This window comes from Antechinus flavipes, chromosome 4, assembly GCF_016432865.1.
Source record: "Antechinus flavipes isolate AdamAnt ecotype Samford, QLD, Australia chromosome 4, AdamAnt_v2, whole genome shotgun sequence".
NCBI classification, from domain to species: domain Eukaryota; kingdom Metazoa; phylum Chordata; class Mammalia; order Dasyuromorphia; family Dasyuridae; genus Antechinus; species Antechinus flavipes.
Genome location: NC_067401.1, coordinates 121100628 through 121121620, shown reverse-complemented (window position 1 = coordinate 121121620; position 20993 = coordinate 121100628). Strand labels below are relative to the sequence as shown.

The 20993-nt window shown below is 33.5% G+C and overlaps 1 protein-coding gene across 2 annotated transcripts in view; it reads right to left on the bottom strand.

The window, feature by feature from the left end:
• Nucleotides 1-14711: 14711 nt before the first annotated feature.
• Nucleotides 14712-20993, bottom strand: part of COIL (coilin) — a 32275-nt gene continuing 25993 nt past the window's right edge. Inside the window, exons 4-7 of one of the 2 annotated variants that reach the window (XM_051994237.1) lie at nucleotides 20461-20508; nucleotides 18385-18454; nucleotides 16193-16281; nucleotides 14712-14940 (exon numbers count right to left, since the gene is read on the bottom strand). In XM_051994237.1, the coding sequence (XP_051850197.1) occupies nucleotides 14857-14940; nucleotides 16193-16281; nucleotides 18385-18454; nucleotides 20461-20508 (291 nt within the window). In that variant the 3' untranslated portion in view covers nucleotides 14712-14856. Of the gene's footprint in view, nucleotides 14941-16192; nucleotides 16282-16545; nucleotides 16616-18384; nucleotides 18455-20460; nucleotides 20509-20993 lie in introns of both variants that reach the window. The other variant, XM_051994238.1, reaches the window with a different exon arrangement.

Here is a 20993-nt window from a genome sequence, read left to right as displayed (position 1 = left end):
GAGAACTGTTCGGTTCTGCAAATATGTATTGTATCTAGGATATACTGCAACATATTTAACATATATAGGACTGCTTGCCATCTTGGGGGGGGGGGAGGAGGGAGGGAGGGGAAAAAACGAAACATAAGTGATTGCAAGGGATAATGTCGTGTAAAAATTATCCTGGCATGGATTCTGTCAATACAAAGTTATTACTAAATAAAATTAAATTAAAAAAAAAAAGAATGTAAATTTATTGCATTATGATCTAAAAATGACATATGTCATATATCTGCTTTTCTTTATTTGATTATAAGTTTTATGCCCTAATACATGCTCAATTTGTGTGTAGATACCCTGTGCCACTGAGAAAAAAAGATATATTCTTCTTTTCTATTTCCATTCAGTTTTCTCAAAGGTTTTTTAATAATCCTATTCATCTCCTAACTTCCTTCTTATTTATTCTTTTAGTTAGATTTATCTATTTCTGAAAGGGGAAAGTTGAAGTCCCCCACTAATATAATTTTACTATTTCCTTCTATTTTCTCACTTCTTTAAAAATGTGGATGCTATCACAGTTGATGCATATATGTGTGGTATTGAAATTATTTCACCATCTATGGTACCTTCCTTATCTCTTGTTTTGTCTCAGATCATGATTGCTATTCCTTATTTTTACTTCAGTGGAAACATAATAGATTCTGCTCCAGCCCCTTACCTTTATTCTATTTGTGTCTCTCTGATTCAAATGTGTTTCCTATAAACAACATGTTGTAGGATTCTAGTTTTTAATCCATTTCCACTTTATGGATGAGTTTATTCCATTCCAGATTTAATTATTATGTATTTCCCTCCATCCCATTTAACCTCATTTATCCTTCTCTCTTCTTTCTCCCTGTCCCTCTTCACCAGTGTTTTGCTTTAGACTATCATCTCTCCCAATCTATACTCACTTTTATCATAGGGAGGACTGATATCTAACCTCTATCAGTCCTCCCTTTTTGAGTCAATTTTTATGAGAGTAAGGTTCAAGTGATGCCCACCCCCTCAGCTTTTCCTCTATTGTATTAGATCTTTTGCATCTCTCTATCTAAGATAATTTACCCATTCTACTTCTACCTTTTCTCCCAGTGCAAAACTCTTTTGCACTCCTTATTACATATATAATATGTGTGTGTGTGTATATATATATTTGTGTGTCTATCATTGCTCAAAGTCAACTTATACCTAAACCTTCTATCTATGTATACTCTGCCTAATAGTAATAAAGTTCTTAGGGGTTACAAGTATCATCTTCCCAAGTAGAAGTATTAAAATTTTAACTTTGTTGAATTCTTTATGTTTTCTCTGTCCTGTTTACCCTTTTATGTTTCTCTTGAATCTTATATTTGAAAATAATTTTTTTGTTTAGCTCTGGTTTTTACATCAGAAATGTTTGAAAGTCCTCTATTTCATTGAAATATTCTCTTTTTTTCATAAAGGATTATATTCAGTTTTGGTAGGTAGATTGTTATCATAGTGTTTTTGCTCTCTGGAATATTTTATTTCAAGCTCTCTAATATAGAAGTTGTAAATCCTGTATAATCCTGACTATGACTTTATGATATTTGAATTGTTTCATTCTGACTGCTTGCAATATTATTTCCTTGACCTGTGAGTTCTGGAATTTGGCTAGAATATTCCTAAGAGTTTTCATTTTGGGATCTCTTTCAAAAGATGGTCAGTGGATTATTTCAATTTCTATTTTATCCTCTGGTTTTGGATATCAGCATAATTTTCCTTGATAATTTCTTAAAACAGGATGTGCAGGCTCTTTTTTTGATCATAGCTTAGTCCAATAATTCTTAAATTATATCTCCTAGATCTATATTCCATGTCAATTGTTTTTCCAATGAAATATTTCACATTTGGCAGATTTTTTTGTACTGGCAAGAAACTGGAAACTGAGTGGATGCCCATTAGTTGGAGAATGGCTGAATAAGTTATGGTATATGAATGTTATGGAACATTATTATTCTATAAGAAATGATCAGCATGATTTCAGACTTACATGAACTGATGCTAAGTGAAATTAGAACCAGGAGATCATTGAACAAGGCAACAGCAAGATTATACAATGATCTATTCTGCTGGATGTGGCTCTCTTCAGCAATGAGATGATTTGGGCCAATTCCAATTGTTCAATGATAAAGAGATCTCATCTACACCCAGAGAGAGGACTGTGGGAACTGAGTGTGGATCACAATATAGCATTTTCACTTCTTTTGTTATTGTTTGCTTCAATTTAATATTCTTTCTCATTTTTTTCCTTTTTTGATCTGATTTTTCTTGTGCAGTAAGATAATTGTATAAATATATATGCCTATATTGGATTTACAAATATTTTCACATCTTTAATGGATTAATTGCCATCTAGGAGAGGTAGTGGGGAGAAGGAGGAGAAAAATTGGAACACAAGGTTTTGTAAGGGTCAGTGGTGAAAAATTATCCTCGCATATGTTTTGAAAATAAAAACTTTCAATTAAAAAAGAAAATAAAAGAGAAAGATAAAAAAAAAAAGAATTTTAAGACATAAACTCAATTCCACATTCTAGTTCAAAGACCTTCAAAATCAAAACTCACTTCTCAGGACTGGAGAAGAATGCTTGTCTGGGTGAACCAGAACTTCCAAGATCTAAGTTAGTTCTCAAACTCCATATTATGTATATATATACTTTGAAGTTAGTTACTTATTGTATCCTATCCAGAGAATTGAAACTCTCTGAGAACAAGGATTAATTTTGTTTTTGTCATTATATCCACAGAAGATAGTATGTAAAATTATAAATCATGGATAAAATACACATATAATGTGTCTTGGCTACAAGTTGAACTAAATTTAATGGCTACTCAAGGGATCTAAAAAAAAAAGAAATATTTCACATTTTCTTCTAACTTAAAATTTTATTTTATTCTTTCTTTCTTTGCTGAGGCAATTAGGATTAAGTGATTTGTCCAGGGTCACACAGCCAGAAAGTGCTAAGTGTCTGAGACCAGATTTGAACTCAGGTCCTGCTGAATAGCTGCCCCCTTATTTATTATTTCTTGATGTCTCACAAAGTCATTAGCTTCCGTCTCCTTAATTCTGATTTTTAAGGAATTATTTCCTTTAATTAGCTTTTCTATCTCCTTTTCCATTGGCCAATTGTTTTCTTCAGTAAATTTTTATACAACTTTCCCTATTTCTTGTGCTTCTTTTACCAAGATGTTGATTTTTTTTCATGATTGTCTTGCATCATTTTTATTTCTTTTCCTATTTTTCTTCTACTTCTCTTATTGGAAAAATGATTTTTGAGCTCTTTAAGAAGTTTTTTAATGGGGGGGGGGAGGAAGAAAGAGAGGGCCTGAGATCAATTCATATTTTTCTTTGAGGCTCTGCAGATAGGCATTTTGACATTATTGTGGTCTTCTTTGTTTTGTGTTTTGATTTTCCCTGTCACCATAGTAACTTTCTAAGGTCAGGTCTTTTTTGGTTTTTGCTCATTTTCCAAACTATTTCATGATTTTTAAAATTGAGCTCTGTTCCTGGATTAACTGAAAGCTATGATCAAAAGAAGAGCCTACATATCCTGTTTTAAGAAATTATCAAGAGTGTGTGTGTGACCTTGGGCAAGTCACTTAACCCCAATTGTCTCAGCAAAAAAAAAAAAAAAATTATCAAGGAAAATTATGCTGATATCCCAGAACCAGTGGGTAAAATATGAATTGAAATAATCCATTGACCATCTTCTGGGGGTAGAGGGAGTCTCTCTCAAGTTTGTTGCTCCGGGAGAGAAGAGCCTCTCAGCTAGACATGTGCTGGGGACACGGGGTCTAGCCTTCCGTATAGGGCTGGGTAGTTCTGGTCACTGGTTTTTCTGTACCGGGGCCATGGGGTCTGACCTGTGCCTGGATTCAGACCCTTGTCCCTGCCTATTGTTGACTTGGTTGGCACTATCTGCACTGGACTGTGCTGCCTTTTTACTTGAGTAAGACAGATCTTTCCTGCTGATCTTCTAAATTGTCTTGAACTAGAAAATAGTTTTACTCCATCTTTCCTTAATTCTAATGCTTCAGATTATTTTACCAGGTGAGGGGGGGGAGGGGAGGGATAGTGACAGGGAGTTAAGGCAATCAGGGTTAAATGACTTGCCCAGGGTCACATAGATAATGTGTCTGAGGCTGAATTTGAATTCAGGTCCTTCTGACTCCAGATCTGGTGTTCATTTGAGCCTCCTCCCTGCCCCTCCAAAATTCATTTCAAGACATTATTTTGTAATTATTTAGAGGTAAATTTACTTAGAGATAAAATTACTCCATCATCTTGGCTCCATCCCCTCTCTACCTTCAAAAATATTTATTCCTAATTTAATTTTTAAAATCTTTTTTTAGTACAGTTTGAAGGATCACCTCACACTCATCAATGTGTTTTAAATTATATTCCCTTATTATTATTGAGATTGGAAATCTTTTCAGGTGATTATTTCTAATTCTCTTTTTATCTTTTTGTTCATTTATCCATTAGGAGCACTGTTGGGCATCTTATTTAAGAAAGGTAGTCAAACAAACAAAACAAATGCAGACAAGATTAGAAGTGAAACAATAAACTGGGAAAACATTTTTACGATCAAAGGTTCTGATAAAGGCCTCATTTCCAAAATATATAGAGAATTGACTCTAATTTATAAGAAATCAAACCATTCTCCAATTGATAAATGGTCAAAGGATATGAACAGAAAATTCTTAAACAAAGAAATTGAAACCATTTATGGACAAATGAAAATATGCTCCAAATCATTATTACTCAGAGAAATGAAAATTAAGACAACTCTGAGATACTACTACATACCTGTCAGATTGGCTAGAATGACAGGGAAAGATAATGTGGAATGTTGGAGGGGATGTGGGAAAACAGGGACACTGATACATTGTTGGTGGAATTGTGAACACATCCAGCCATTCTGGAGAGCAATTTGGAACTATGCTCAAAAAGTTATCAAACTGTGCATACCCTTTGATCCAGCAGTGTTACTTCTGGGCTTATACCCCAAAGAGATACTAAAGAAAGGAAAGGGACCTGTATGTGCCAAAATGTTTGTGGCAGCCCTGTTTGTAGTGGCTAGAAGCTGGAAAATGAAAGGATACCCATCAATTGGAGAATGGTTGGATAAATTGTGGCATATGAATATTATGGAATATTATTGTTCTGTAAGGAATGACCAGCAGGATGAATACAGTGAGGACTGGCGAGACTTATGTGAACTGATGCTAAGTGAAATGAGCAGAACCAGGAGATCATTATATATCTCAACAACGATACTGTTTGAGGATGTATTCTGATGGAAGTGGATCTCTTCGATAAAGAGAGTTAATTCAGATCAAAGATGGACAGAAGCAGCTACACCCAAAGAAAGAACACTGGGAGAGGAATATAAACTGCTTACAGTTTTGTTTTTCTTCCCGGGTTATTTCTACCTTCTGAATTCAATTCTCCCTGTGCAACAAGAAAACTGTTCGGTTCTGCACACATATATTGTATCTAGGATATACTATAACCTATTCAACATGTAAAGGACTGCTTGCCATCTAGGGGAGGGGGTGGAGGGAGGGAGGGGAAAAATTGGAACAGAAGTGAATGCAAGGGATAATGCTGTAAAAAAAAAAATTACCCTGGCATGGGTTCTGTCAATAAAAAGTTATTAAAAAAAAAAAACCCAAAAAAATAAAATGAGAAAAAAAAAAGGTAGTCAATTAACATTTATGAAACACTTTTTATGTGCTGGGCACTGTGCTACGTGTTAGGAATAGATACAAAAAGGACACAAGTACTGACTTTAAGGAGCTTATAATTGAATGGGAAAAAACAACACACAAAAGGAAATAGAAAATCTGAGTGGACGTGGAAGGGAAGGTACACTATAGGAGTGAACAAGTATGATGGAAAATCCAAAGGATTGCAGCCAAACAAGGTCTGGGTAATCTATCTTGGTGGAGCTCAGCTCCACCCTCTAATTTGAGGTGTTCCTGAAGTATATGAAACAGATGAGATAGGAATAATAAGGCTGATTTGATTCTGTAACATTATGAGTAATCAGGATGGAGAAATATGAAGGAGTACAGTCAAGTGGGAAAACAAAATACAGTGTATTCAAAGACAGGCAACAAAGTTTTTTTTTTTTTTTTAACTTTTTATTTTCAAAACATACTCATAGATAATTTCCAATATTCACCCTTGCAAAACCTTGCTTCAATTTTTCTCCCTCCCTCCTCCCACCCTCTCCTTTAGATGACAAGTAATCCAATATAAGTTAAACATGTGCAATTCTTCTATATATATATTACCACAATTACCATGCTGCACAAGAAAAATCAAATTAAAAAAGGAAAATAAGAAAGAAAACAAAATGCAAGTAAGCAACAAAAAGAGTGAAAATGCTGTTATGGTCTACCCTCTGTTCCCACAGTCTTATCTCTGGGTGTAGATGGCTCTCTTCATCACTGAACAAGTGGAACTGGTTTGAATCATCTCAAAGTTGAAGAGAGCCATGTCCATCAGAAGTGATGATTGTATGGTCTTGTTGTTGCCGTGTATAATGATCTCCTGGTTCTGCTCATTTCACTTAGCATCAGTTCATGTAAGTCTCTCCAAGTCTCTCTGAAATCATCCTGCTGGTCATTTCTTACAGAACAATAGTATTCCATAACATTCAGCTTATAACTTATTCAGCCATTCTCCAATTGATGGGCATCCATTCATTTTCCAGTTTCTAGTCACTACCAAAAAAGGGTTTGCCACAAACATTTTTACACATGTGAGTCTCTTTCCCTTCTTTAAAATCTCTTTGGGATATAAGAAACACTGTTGGGTCAAAGGTTATATACAGTTTGATAACTTTTTGAGCATAGTTCCAAATTGCTCTCCAGAATGGTTGGATTTGTTCACAGTTCCACCAACAATGTATCAGTGTCCCCATTTTCCCCATCTCCTCTAACATTCATCATTAATTTTTTCTGTCATCCTAGCCAATCTGAAAGGTGTGTAGTGGTATCTCAGAGTTGCCTTAATTAGGCAACAAAGTTTGTGAGAGAACCTGAAACTCCATCATGAAAAACAGTAGAAAGGAATGGGATGTTTTACTTCAAAAAGAAGATGTCAGGGAGGGAGGGAAAAAATCAGAACAGAAGTGAGTGCAAGGGATAATGTTGTAAAAAGTTACCCTGGCCTGGGTTTTGTCAATAAAAAGTTATTAAATAATAATAATAATAATAATAATAATAATAATAAAAAGATGTCTTCCTGACAGCATCACTATTTTTAAATATTTGAAAGGAAGAGGATTTTGGACTTACCTATGGTATTGTAATAGAGAACAGACTTAGGCCCATCAGTGGATGGAAGTTAAAAAAAAAAAAAAGGAAGGGATCACTTTAATGTAGAGAAAATTTTTAATAATTCAATTTAACATGCATTTAGTTAATTACCTTCTATATAACAAGCACTCTGTTAAGTACAAGAGACATAGAAAACTAAATGAATCAGTTAGGATTGTGAAGTAGTCAACTCCCCAACTGTGGAAGTGTTTAATAAGCATCAAAATGTTATAGAGGGATTTCATGTATCAGGTGAGCTAGATAACCTTCAAAGTCCCTTCCAACTCAAGTATGACCTGATTTGGAAAAGCAGAGAGATATTCTATCCAAAATGCAGGTTGATGAAGTTGTGTTTTGGAGTTAACCAAAATATGAGAGGTCAGGGATATAGAAAGTGTTAAGGCATTTTCAGTGTAGTTAAAGTTGTAAAAACAATGACTTCTGCAAACCACTTCAGTATCTTTGCCAAGAAAATCCCAAATGGGGTCATGAAGAGACAGACATGACTGAAAAATGACCAAACAACAACCAGAACTTTTCCATAAAATGATGCCTGCTATGTATTAGGCATATAAATATATAATATAAAGATAATAATGAAAATAGACCCTAGTCTCCATGAAATTTATATCTATTGGGAAGAAACATCTATACACATATACAACCAAGACACCATGTATACACACACACATACACAATATATATATATATATATACATAATGTAATTATTTGTAGGTGGGGTAGGAGTAAATGAAGGTCTTATGTAGGAAGTGGCAATTAATCCATATCATTGTTATCCTTGAAAGGTATTTCCTTGGAAGGTTATGTGTTTATTTTTAGGTTGCCATTGCTCAAAAATCTGTTTGCAGATCCTCTTTGAGAATTACCTTATGAGCCAACAAGAACATCACATATAAAGGTCATACATTTTCTTTTCTTTACCAAAATCAGTATCATCAGCTTGATCTTCCCCAATCCAATTCAGTCTCAAAGGATTAAGAATTGAGATGTTACCCAAAGGGACTTTAAAGGTAATTTAAAAAGAAGAGGGATAGAGGAATAGAAAAGACAAAATGTCTCTCTTCTGTGATTTCAGGAAAAGATGTGGTTAGGAATAGGTATAAAATAGAAGGGTCAAACACGCAGCCTGTGGGTGGGCCCTGCTGAGTGCAGCTGATCTACTTTAAAAACTAAAAGAAAATATTTAACAAAGTAAATAAAAATACAATAAAACATAGATAACATTGTCTTTTAAAAACTATCAATATGCAGTCAACAGAGATCTCTATGGAACGCTACCATTCTAGTTGAGTTTGACACCATTGCTGTAAACCCCTATTTTTGGAACATGTACTAGTAAATTCTTGAGGAATACTACTAATTGGGAAATTAAGAAGGGCTTTATTTAATCCTAGTGCCTTTCAATTTATCCAGCATATACATTTTGTCTGTATTAAGCTATTTCATGTTGACTCTCCCTATTAGATTATGAGCTTCTTGAGAGAAGCGGGAAGTCATTTTTTGTCTTTTTTCCTATCCCCAGTGCTTAGCACAGAACCTGGCACATAGTAGGTGCTTAGTAAATGCTAGTTGACTTACTGGGAAGGTAAAAAAGCAACAAAACACAGGAAAATGTCAAGTGGGATATTAAGTACTGGGAAAAAATAGTGATCCACAGAGAAAATTTACTGAAAATCTGTGAGATACAACAGAAGGCAGAAAGGGACTAAGAGAAACTGTAGTTCTGGGGACTGACTGGCCAAAACACTTTGTATATACTTAATAGTTTTAACCAGAGGGTGGAGAGGGAGGCATTAGGCTAAGAGAAGAATTAGGACATACTAACTAACTTCAACAGATGAACTGGGAAAAATTGGGATGGACAAAGTCACAAGGAGGCCTTCTTGGCTAGAAGGTCAGACAATGAAAAAATGTCTGAGGGACCTTTCCAGAAGTAGCCAATCTTGACAACTGAAAAGGAAAATGTAGAAACAAGCTAAATTCCTGAAGTATGTGCTTGGAGAGAAATTTGACCATTGCAACAGTTTATTGAGAGTGTATTCTTCTCCAAGTGAAGGAAGTCTAGATAATAAATCCTTTCTAACTCAATGAAATAACTCAAGTAAATCATCTTCCTTTGCTTTTTTTTAACTGAAAAAATTTAACAAAGCAAATGCATGAATACAAGTAAATTCCCTCCCAAACATTAAGCAAATCATTGATACACTGGCATATTTTTGTAATTTTTGAGGTCTGTTGAAAGTAAGACTGTATATCTTAACAAGGAAGACACATTGTGTTGCCATGTAATGTAGTCTTCATCCACATGTAGTAGTCCGTGTTATTCTTTTAGATTTGCTTTCTTTGCTATGCACCCATCATACAAGTTTTCTTCCATTTCTTATAATTCTTGAGTTACAATTCCTTAAAACATGATAATATTCAATTATTTGCATGCTATATAATTTATTCTACTATAATTAGGAAATGGAATAAATTCTGTAACATGCAAATTGTTTGTTTCTAATTACAGAATTATAATTACAAAAAATGGCTGCTTTGAATAGTTTTGTTCAGAGAATCTTTTCTTCCTGTCAATGACTTCTGAAAAGAATGAGTTATTGCACCCCCTATTTTAATCCAGCATTAGTTTAGTGTAATTCCATATAGGTAGTAATAGTCGTCAACTAATATTAGCATAAGGATTATATATATTAATGTTTTTATATATATATATATATATATATGCATATATATGTATATATGCACACACATATGTATATATGTATGTATTTAGGGATCATTAGATAAGACAGATTCTTAGATCCCAAATTTTAAACTACAAGCTATAAGTTTACTAGCTTGTTAAGATAGTTCATTGTTAACTAACCTGTTATAAAGTTCATTTGCCTAATCACACGAATTCTGACTAGTGGGCTTCGACCATTTTGGGTAAAGAATCATGACCAAGCCCAGGGTGAATAGGATCACATATTTTCTCTCTGGATCACCTCTTGCACAACATAAGGAGCCCATTTTATGACCACTTAGCAAAAATGACCCTTGTCTTGTCCATCCTGTGACCACCCATGCTGATGCAATATTTCTGACCCGCCTGGAGGGTCACAAATAAGAGCTGTCAACAAATAAAACTTTTTCTTTGCATCTTCTGAATATTAAGTCCTATAAAAACAAGGCTCTGGAGAAAGGTGGCATCTCAGCTTGTAAGGGGATCCAGTCCCTTTAATAAATATTTTTTTTGCTTTTGTTATTTTTTAGATTTGACAATTTTGGATGATTAAGTGGTGGATGAGTCAAAAATGTATCAAGAATTTTGTAACTTTTGTTACATAATTTTATATTACTTTTTTAAAAGGATGGTCCAATTCACAATTCTATTATTAGAGAATCAATATGCTTGTTTTCTCAGTATTGCCAACATTAAATTTTCACATTTTTTGCCATTTTGTAAATTTAATGGATTTAAAGTACTTCAGTTTTAAAAGTATTATTTCTCTATACATTCACCAATGTTCTGATTGAATTCTTCGCATTTATAACTGTCAATTGTTGTTGACAATCTGTTGTGTTTTTCTTCTTTAAAATAATAATGGTTCTCTCTGAGAGCAGGTTTCTTGGGGAGGTTTTCTGGAGGCAGCCTTAGTTGCAGTTAAGAGAAATAATCACCCAAAATGCAACCAGGTGATTTTCTCCTTTCAAAATAGCCTGGTTAGTTGAGGCCTCTCTCTCTGCTTGGTTCTAAGAGCTCTTGCAGCTTTGTCCTTTGCTTCTGCCTCTGCTTTCTTCATCCTCCAGCCAGCCAAGTGGAAAATGGAATGAATCTCTCTTGCCTCTGAGAGAGGGCTTCTGGCTCTCAATCTCCCAGAATGCTCTGTGTCTGTCTCAGCATGCTCCTCTCCAATCTAATTCAGCTGAACTCACTGACTGGGCTCATTGAAACTCTATTTATGCTCCTTCTTCGAGAAAGGGATTGTGGGATTTCTCCCAGAGTGCTCTCTGGCCCTAAGAGCTTCAGGGAGGTGTGAATTTACAAAGTTACAAAATTTACTTTGTGAAGCTCCCATACTTGTGAACTCCAATGAGTACTTAAATACATTAGTGAGCTAGAGGATTTGCTAAGTACCATGCTAAATTAGCACTTTGTAAAGATTCCAACAAAAATCCTCATTATAGAATCATAGATTTAGAATTAGAAATGACCTTAAAAGTCATCAGTTCTAATCCCTTTCTTTTACAGATAAAGAAATTGAGGACCAGAGAGGTTAACTTGTCTATGGGCACAAAGAAAATAAATATTAGAAACAAAATGTGGTTGTTTTTTTATTTTTGTCTTCCTGCTGTGATGCCCATATATGAATTTTTGTTGTTCAGTCATGTCAAGCCTTTCACAACCCCAGGTGGAATTTTCTTGGCAGTGCCACTGGAATGGTTTGCCATTTCCTATTCTAGCTCATTTTACAAATGTGGAAACTGAGGCAGAGGGCTAAGTGACTTGCCCAAGGTCACACAACTATTGTTTTTTGAAGCTGGATTTGAACTCAGGAAGGAGTGGGCCAGCACTCTATTCACTGCACCATCTAGCAGCCCTTGTAGATAATCATAGCCTAATCTGGAGTTTGAGGGGACCTGAGAAACCATAAAGCCCAACCTTATTACTCTACAGAGAAGGAAACAGGTCCAAGAGATTGGTGACTTGCTCAAACCAGAGACAGGCATGGACTTGAACCCAGGCCCTCCTTCTCTAGACTCAATCATCTTTGCACTGTCATAATACCAAAATAGCAGATGATATTTCTGTTATTATTAGGAGTCAGTTATAGAAGACTTTTGCTCGATTGGCTCCAGATGACAAGATCAACAAATCAATTTATTACCAAAATTACTAGAGATAGTTCTGGCCCTTTGATAAAGTTCTATAGTTACAAGAGTAACAGTGAACATACTTAGAAGTTCTAGTCTTATGTTTAATCATATTATAATCAATCCAGCTTGCATTTACTCTCAGGATAAAGTATTTTGGGGATTTAACTTGCAGTGTTTGTCTCTATTTTAAACAACTGTAAGAATGATCATAGGATTCTAGCCCTGGGGAAAAAAAAAAGAGTAGAGACTAGTGCTGGACTGGATGAAAACTTCAAGAATATGCCCTAAAATTTAAACTTGGAATCATAGGTGGCTAAAGATTTAGTTCTATCTTAAATGAACATAGGAGTGAATCTTTGGAGAGCTTTGCTTATTTTTTGAGGATTACAAAAAAGGCAATAAAATAGCAGTACAATAAGCAATTTGTCAAAAATCTTCCAAGAACAAACAGGTTTAGAGATCACTGAAACCATGATAAGTAATGATGATGAAGGGAATCTTGTCATATGTTAAGGTTAGGCAGCTGAACTTAAAAAGTTGTTTTTAAAATGTATGATCATCAATTTAAAAAACAACAACTGGATTTCACAGTAGACACACACACACAGAGTGAATCCAAACAGTTCTAAATGTTTGCTGATTTCTTGAATTGGTATTTGTAATATCTCTTCTCTAAATTATAATGTTCTTGGGAGCAGGTTTCTTGGGGGGCTTCTGGGAGCAGCCTTAGTTTCAGTTCAAAATAATAATCACCTCAAATGCAACCAGCTATTAAAGTCCAAATCCTTTATTGTTTCCGTCAAAATCTTATCTCCTTCACTTGGGGCTCGAATAGTTTTCTGGAGGCCTTCTGGATTTTGGTTTCAGTGTTCTCCACAGGACAGCCTGCCACCACTTCTCTGTCTTCCTTCATTCTGCCTGGCTTGTGAATCTCCTAGACTGAATCTAGGTGTGAACTCTAATAAGTACTAAGTACATCTATAGAACTGTTAAGCACCCTGCTAAATAACCATTGTCTCTATCAATTCCACTGACTTAGCCCTTGTAAGAATTCTAACAGTATTTTCTTAATACTGGGAAAATATAGCCATTAAAGCTTTTTTGCTGTAGTATTAAGAAACAACATTTTGACAGTTTGGTAATCTAAAGTCCTTGGTTTCACTTGAATTAAAGACCTAGTCACTTTTTAATAACAAAACTTAAATCCAAGGAAGAATTTAATTCCTTAAAACAGATTAAATGGAGGAAATCTTTCTTAAGAAAAAGAAGTGTCCCTGGATTCATCATGAATCAACTCAAGAGAAGTGATCCTTTTCCTTCCCCTGGACCTGACTGAAATAATAGAAGTACCTTTGTTTAATTCAATTAAGAATTTTATCTCTTAATCTACCTTTGATGAAACAGAAAGGAACTGATTGGAGGGTATGGTGAAAGAGAGCGAATGGTTTTAGAAGAAATGTCTATGTGGGTCCAATGACATTACTGTTGTTTTGTTTAAGCAAAACAAAAACACTATCCCCTAAATTCTGTGCTTTACTTTATCTTGCTGTAATACTTTTGTCTTTTGGTTAGTATAATATTAAGAGAATATTGCTTACATTGGGAATAATTTCAAATTTCAGGAGAAACTTGCTGATTTTTTAGAATGTTACATATTTTAAAGTGCCACTGGAATGACACCTATAATCCGGCTCTTCCTCCAAGCAGGAATGCTGAGTAATAATGCATGGCCTCTGACAAGCTTATGGTTAAACCAGAGAGGACAGAGTTTTTCTTCTACAATACAAATAGGAGGGTAGTCATCTTCAAGATGAAGTCAAATATCTACTTGATTGTTCACAAAATCAATCTAAACCTGATGCCATGGCATTTCCCATGTTAACTATTTTTAACTAGTTGAGAACTAGTTCTTTCCAAATTCACATTTCCAAAGTTTCTCATGCTAACTTCTTCAGAGAGTCTCATGAATTCTGTACCTTTTCTCATAGTAAATGTGAAAAGTTCACAGAACATTACTCCCCAAACATCTGAAAACATTTATATAAATACTCATTATATCTTGAGATAATCTGTCTATAAATGAAAATAAAGTTTTTAAAATTTTTCAATGGACAGAATTATTAAGATGGGAACATTTGCTTTAGTGGTTTAAATGTTACCCAACTGGCATATTAAAAAAAAAAAAAGTCTCTTTTCTTATATTACCACCCAGTGGCCAAATAGTTTATTAACTTCATAACATTCAACTGTTATGTCAAATTCTATTATAAAAGTTGTACCGACTTCCAGGACTTGAAGGTAGGATTGAGGGAAGAAATTACATATCAATGATTCTAAAACCATGATTAATTTAAAATAACTACCACTTCTGTAACATACGATGTTTTAAAGTCACCAGTTTTAATATTAAGAGGTATAGTTTTCATAAAATACTGAACATAAAAAAAAGATACTAAAATTTTTATTCTATGTTGTTGAAATACTTTATTTAGAAAAGGTCCAACCTATAGTCATTTTCACAAGGTCATAAAGCAAACAAAAATTATAAGCTATTTGAAACTATATATTTAGTCCTTCATATACACTGGTTGGAATGATAAAGGTCAGGCCTGTTCTGTATTTGGAGTGTCAGTGTGAGGCTCAATAATTAGTCTTGGTTCGATCAGTTCTTTCCAACAAATAGTTATCTGGGAAAAACAAAAGACAATCAATATGGTGATATTATCTTTCCAGCAGACTGCTCTAATGAAGTAATTCATTATCAAATATCGTCAACTTTCATATGACCAAAACATTGAAGAAAACTTTTTTTCTAGTAGCTAAATACCTGGCTGAGTTATAATAAAGTTTATGTACAAAACAATAAAAACTTATTTGTATATAACATTAAAATTGAACACATACAAAAACCCTTAAAAAAAAAAAAAAAAAAAAAACCTGAAGCAGGTTTCATTATCTCCTTTCTAAATTAAGCACAGGGAACATATCCTAGCTAAACTCTCTATCTCACCTAGCAGAGTATTTTGCATATAGTAGGGACTTAACAAAAATTGGACTAAATTTATCTTTAATTACTCAGAAGGCTCTTTAGAACCTTGTTCCTCAAAACAGAGGACATCTGTTCCCTGTGGTTATCAGATGGCAAAGTAATTCCCTTTGTTTTTGCCACTTTGCATTCCACAGATCTGTTCTTCTTAAAAAAAAAAAAAAAAAAAAAAGTAATTCATTTTTTGTCACAGTAAAGCATGCATTTATTAATATATATCAGCTTTCCTAAAATTACAATGACATTGACTTTATTAATGACGTCAGAAGCATCACTTAATAGCAAAAATCACAATAAATGTAATTGCATAAGCAGTACACAGAGGAAAATGATATTGCCTACTATCTACTTAAAATTTAAATTTCCAGAAACATACTGTAGTAAAATAATAAGTATAACAGATTGGGCTAATATATATTCATTCCAAATATATATTCTGAAAGTTGAATTTTTAAAAAATAAATACGAGAGCTTTCCACCTCTTTCATAAAAGATAGAAAAACCTATGTATTTGACCATTTAACTATTTAAGTTTAGGACAAAATAAGGGTTTACTAATTATGAAGTTCACTTGAAATACAAAACTTTCAAATAGAGCATTGTCTTAAATATAATACTCATATTTTTCATTTCAATATTGGCAAAATAAAGTCAATTCATGTCAAAAAACTTTAAACCTGTAGATTTCAAACCTAAATCAAATACTCTTAAAACAGCAATCTTCCTAGTTTAAGCAAATAGAATAGAAAGCAAATTATGCTTAATAAAATTACAAAATAACATTATTAACAGAGAAAGTTTACTACAAAAATCTTGTCATTATGTTTAGAGTAAAGCATTAATAAAAATTAAAAAAAAAATGATACCAAGTAGCTCCCTGAATAGAAGCATACCCTTTTATCCTGTGATACTGCATACTCTACCACTTCTGTTCCATTTTCATTCTGGTATACCAGGTCAAACTTCCCGGGCTCTTTCACCACTGAAAACATAGGAAAAGGGGGGGGAGGGAAGGCCAGAGGAGGAGGAGGTAAGTCTATGTAATTTCTAGGCAATTAAAATATTCTGCTAATTTCTATTTTCTTCATTTTACTAGAACTGTCAGCTGGATAGTTGGTGTGGGGGGAAAAAAAAAAGACAATACAATTCTAATGCCAACAAGGTCATTCAAAACTCAGCAATCTCTATGAAAGTTGTTTAAAAGCACTCTAGAAACCCACAGCCAATTGACTCTAAAAGGACTTACCAGGTAAAGATGAAAGGATTTCAATATCTACTTCCTGAGCATCAGGATTGTAGTTTATTATTTTCCCCTCCTTCAAAAATAAAAAAGATCACATCAAAGTAGTTTAGTAAACACCCCATTTCAACAACACTGGCATACCTCAATACAAATAAAACAAAATTTCATTTAAGTCAATATATGTTCACATCCAGAAGATTAGAAACAAATGAAACATCAGCCAAATGTTGAGAGGCTATGTACTTATTTCAATAAGACTGTCATTACCATCAACCTCTCTGGAAACTTCTTCAAAACTGCTTTATGACCAGAGGATGATAAACTACAGGGAGAAACAGGGAGGCAGCAAAGTTGTATAATTGGTCTCATATATTTTTTAACCTGTACATTTCTTTCCTCACAAGATTCCATCCTGTGTTCTCCCCAAACATATATTCTGGTACTAAATGTTAACTTCCCTGCTGTCATTAACAATGACTAGCCACTAAGACTAAGCTGATTTTTTTTCTGCCTTTGCCAAGAAATTCCTACTACACATGGCATGGTGGCAGTTGTTGGGCAGAGAACTTTCTATATAAAAATCTGCAGGACAGGCTAAAACACTGATGACTCCTCATTCTTGCGTGGGGGTCTCCATTACACTATGACTTGAAAAATTAACCAAAATTATCAAGAGAGAAAAGAAAAAGGAGAAGAGGAAGAAAGACAGAGGACCAGGGAAAGGGAGAGGGGAGAAGAGGAACCTTTTTATCAAGATTTTATTAAAAATCAAAATCTTGAAGAAATGTTCTGGAATTTCAAATTCACCAATTTTTTTACATTTTTCATAGCTATTATATAAGAATATAGCATAACTGACAAGAATTTTAATGCACTGGAAAAATCACAAGAAGCATAGTACTAAATGCCTTTGCTAAAGAAGTGTACTACTATACCTTAGAAAGACTTGCAATAAGTTGTTTTTTAAAAAAGCAGATTCAAGACAATCAAGTACAAACAAATCAACATATTATTTTCTGACCATTCTGGTTAAATCAAAGTTTTACTGAATTGTAATATATAATCTGCCAATAGAAAGTCTCAAAGAGATATAAATAGCTCAATTTCAAAGAATTATAAAATGACAACTCAAAAGAAACACGTTAATGTAACTATCATTAATATAATTATGTAATCTGTAATTTTAGAATTATCTAAATTTTTAAACAGCTTTTACTTAACTCAGATCAGAATTCATAATGGAAAAACTGGGTTCTGAAAAAATGTGAAAAAGATGGACAAGGCTGATTCCAAAAAATTATCTCTTTGGATGAAAATATTCATCCTTTATGAATTACATGGGAAAATTCACCCATTACTAGGCTTAAAACAGAGGTGGCTCCCTAAGTAAGAAAGCCAGTCATTTTGTTTATAAATTAATAATTTTTTCATTCTTCTATCAATTATACTCCTCAGTTCAATCTCCTATACTGTCTGTATCTATTAGGCTATAAAGAATTGGCATGAAAAATAACTGTATGGATATGTATACATATATTGTACTAACATATACTTTAACATGTTTAACATGTATTGGTCTACCTGCCATCTGGGGGAGGGGGGGGGAGGGAAGGCCAGAGGAGGAGGAGGTAAGTCTATGCAATTTCTAGGCAATTAAAATATTCTGCTAATTTCTATTTTCTTCATTTTACTAGAACTGTCAGCTGGATAGTTGGTGTGGGGGGAAAAAAAAGACAATACAATTCTAATGCCAACAAGGTCATTCAAAACTCAGCAATCTCTATGAAAGTTGTTTAAAAGCACTCTAGAAACCCACAGCCAATTGGCTCTAAAAGGACTTACCAGGTAAAGATGAAAGGATTTCAATATCTACTTCCTGAGCATCAGGATTGTAGTTTATTATTTTCCCCTCCTTCAAAAATAAAAAAGATCACATCAAAGTAGTTTAGTAAACACCCCATTTCAACAACACTGGCATACCTCAATACAAATAAAACAAAATTTCATTTAAGTTAATATATGTTCACATCCAGAAGATTAGAAACAAATGAAACATCAGCCAAATGTTGAGAGGCTATGTACTTATTTCAATAAGATTGTCATTACCATCAACCTCTCTGGAAACTTCTTCAAAACTGCTTTATGACCAGAGGATGATAAACTACAGGGAGAAACAGGGAGGCAGCAAAGTTGTATAATTGGTCTCATATATTTTTTAACCTGTACATTTCTTTCCTCACAAGATTCCATCTTGTGTTCTCCCCAAACATATATTCTGGTACTAAATGTTAACTTCCCTGATGTCATTAACAATGACTAGCCACTAAGACTAAGCTGATTTTTTTTCTGCCTTTGCCAAGAAATTCCTACTACACATGGCATGGTGGCAGTTGTTGGGCAGAGAACTTTCTATATAAAAATCTGCAGGACAGGCTAAAACACTGATGACTCCTCATTCTTGCGTGGGGGTCTCCATTACACTATGACTTGAAAAATTAACCAAAATTATCAAGAGAGAAAAGAAAAAGGAGAAGAGGAAGAAAGACAGAGAACCAGGGAAAGGGAGAGGGGAGAAGAGGAATCTTTTAATCAAGATTTTATTAAAAATCAAAATCTTGAAGAAATGTTCTGGAATTTCAAATTCACCAATTTTTTTACATTTTTCATAGCTATTATATAAGAATATAGCATAATTGACAAGAATTTTAATGCACTGGAAAAACCACAAGAAGCATAGTACTAAATGCCTTTGCTAAAGAAGTATACTACTATACCTTAGAAAGACTTGCAATAAGTTGTTTTTTAAAAAAGCAGATTCAAGACAATCAAGTACAAACAAATCAACATATTATTTTCTGACCATTCTGGGTCAAAGTTTTACTGAATTTTAATATATAATCTGCCAATAGAAAGTCTCAAAGAGATATAAATAGCTCAGTTTCAAAGAATTATAAAATGACAACTCAAAAGAAACACGTTAATGTAACTATCATTAATATAATTATGTAATCTGTAATTTTAGAATTATCTAAATTTTTAAACAGCTTTTACTTAACTCAGATCAGAATTCATAATGGAAAAACTGGGTTCTGAAAAAATGTGAAAAAGATGGACAAGGCTGATTCCAAAAAATTATCTCTTTGGATGAAAATATTCATCCTTTATGAATTACATGGGAAAATTCACCCATTACTAGGCTTAAAACAGAGGTGGCTCCCTAAGTAAGAAAGCCAGTCATTTTGTTTATAAATTAATAATTTTTTCATTCTTCTATCAATTATACTCCTCAGTTCAATCTCCTATACTGTCTGTATCTATTAGGGTATAAAGAATTGGCATGAAAAATAACTGTATGGATATGGATACATATATTGTACTAACATATACTTTAACATGTTTAACATGTATTGGTCTACCTGCCATCTGGGGGAGGGGGTGGGAGGAAGGAGGGGAAAAGTTGGAACAGGTTTTGCAAGAGTCAATGCTGAAAAATTACCCATAAATATGTTTTGTAAATAAAAAGCAATTAAAAAAAAAAAAGAATTGGCATGATATAGTAAATAAAGCATTAGACTTGGGAATCAAGAATCTTGAACTTGAAACTCATGGTAGACAATTATGAGTTTGTTCACTGGCAAGTCATGTTAGCTTTGAGTCTCATCTATAAAATGGAGATAATAATATTCAGATCACATATTTCGATGATTGTCAGGAGGAAGTGCCTTTTAAATTTTTAAAAGTTCCATATAAATGTGGATTATTATATTAAAGTATATATAATAACTAAAAACACCAAACATCTTGAAAGAGGTATTATATTTTATAAATATGGTTTACATATGCAAAGATTATTTTTTTAAGCCATATGTTCTAAATACCTTTCCTTTTGTCATATAACAATTTTAAAATAAGTAGTACCTTGTAACTAGAGACATCAGGAGAATAATCTGCTGTCAATTCCAAAAGCTAAGAAAGATAAACAAACAAAAAGATATATGATTGTTTAGTTTTTAAATTTTTAAAATGCTGCTAACATGACAAGAACATTTAGCCACTCCATTGTGGATAACACAAGATGAAAGCTAAAAGGTTTTCCATATCAGTAAGTAATATCCATTTGCCATTGATATAACATAGAATAAAAGGGGAAAATACTGAAACTAGATATGGAAAAAATGGAATTTAAATTATGGCTATTCTGGATCTTCTCATTTCTAAGAAAGGCTGTCTTCCAATTTCTTACTTCTAATTTCTCAAAGTAATTAGTAATGTCAGAACGCTGATCTCTCCTACTTCATCTGCCCTACCAACATGTTTAACAGATGAATGAATGGCAGAGGTGGAAATAGGAAACAATTTTAAGCTATTTTGTTATGAATTCAATAGACACAAAATTCTTAACTTTTTGTGACATGGCTTCCTTTGATAGACTGGCAAAACCTATGGACTTT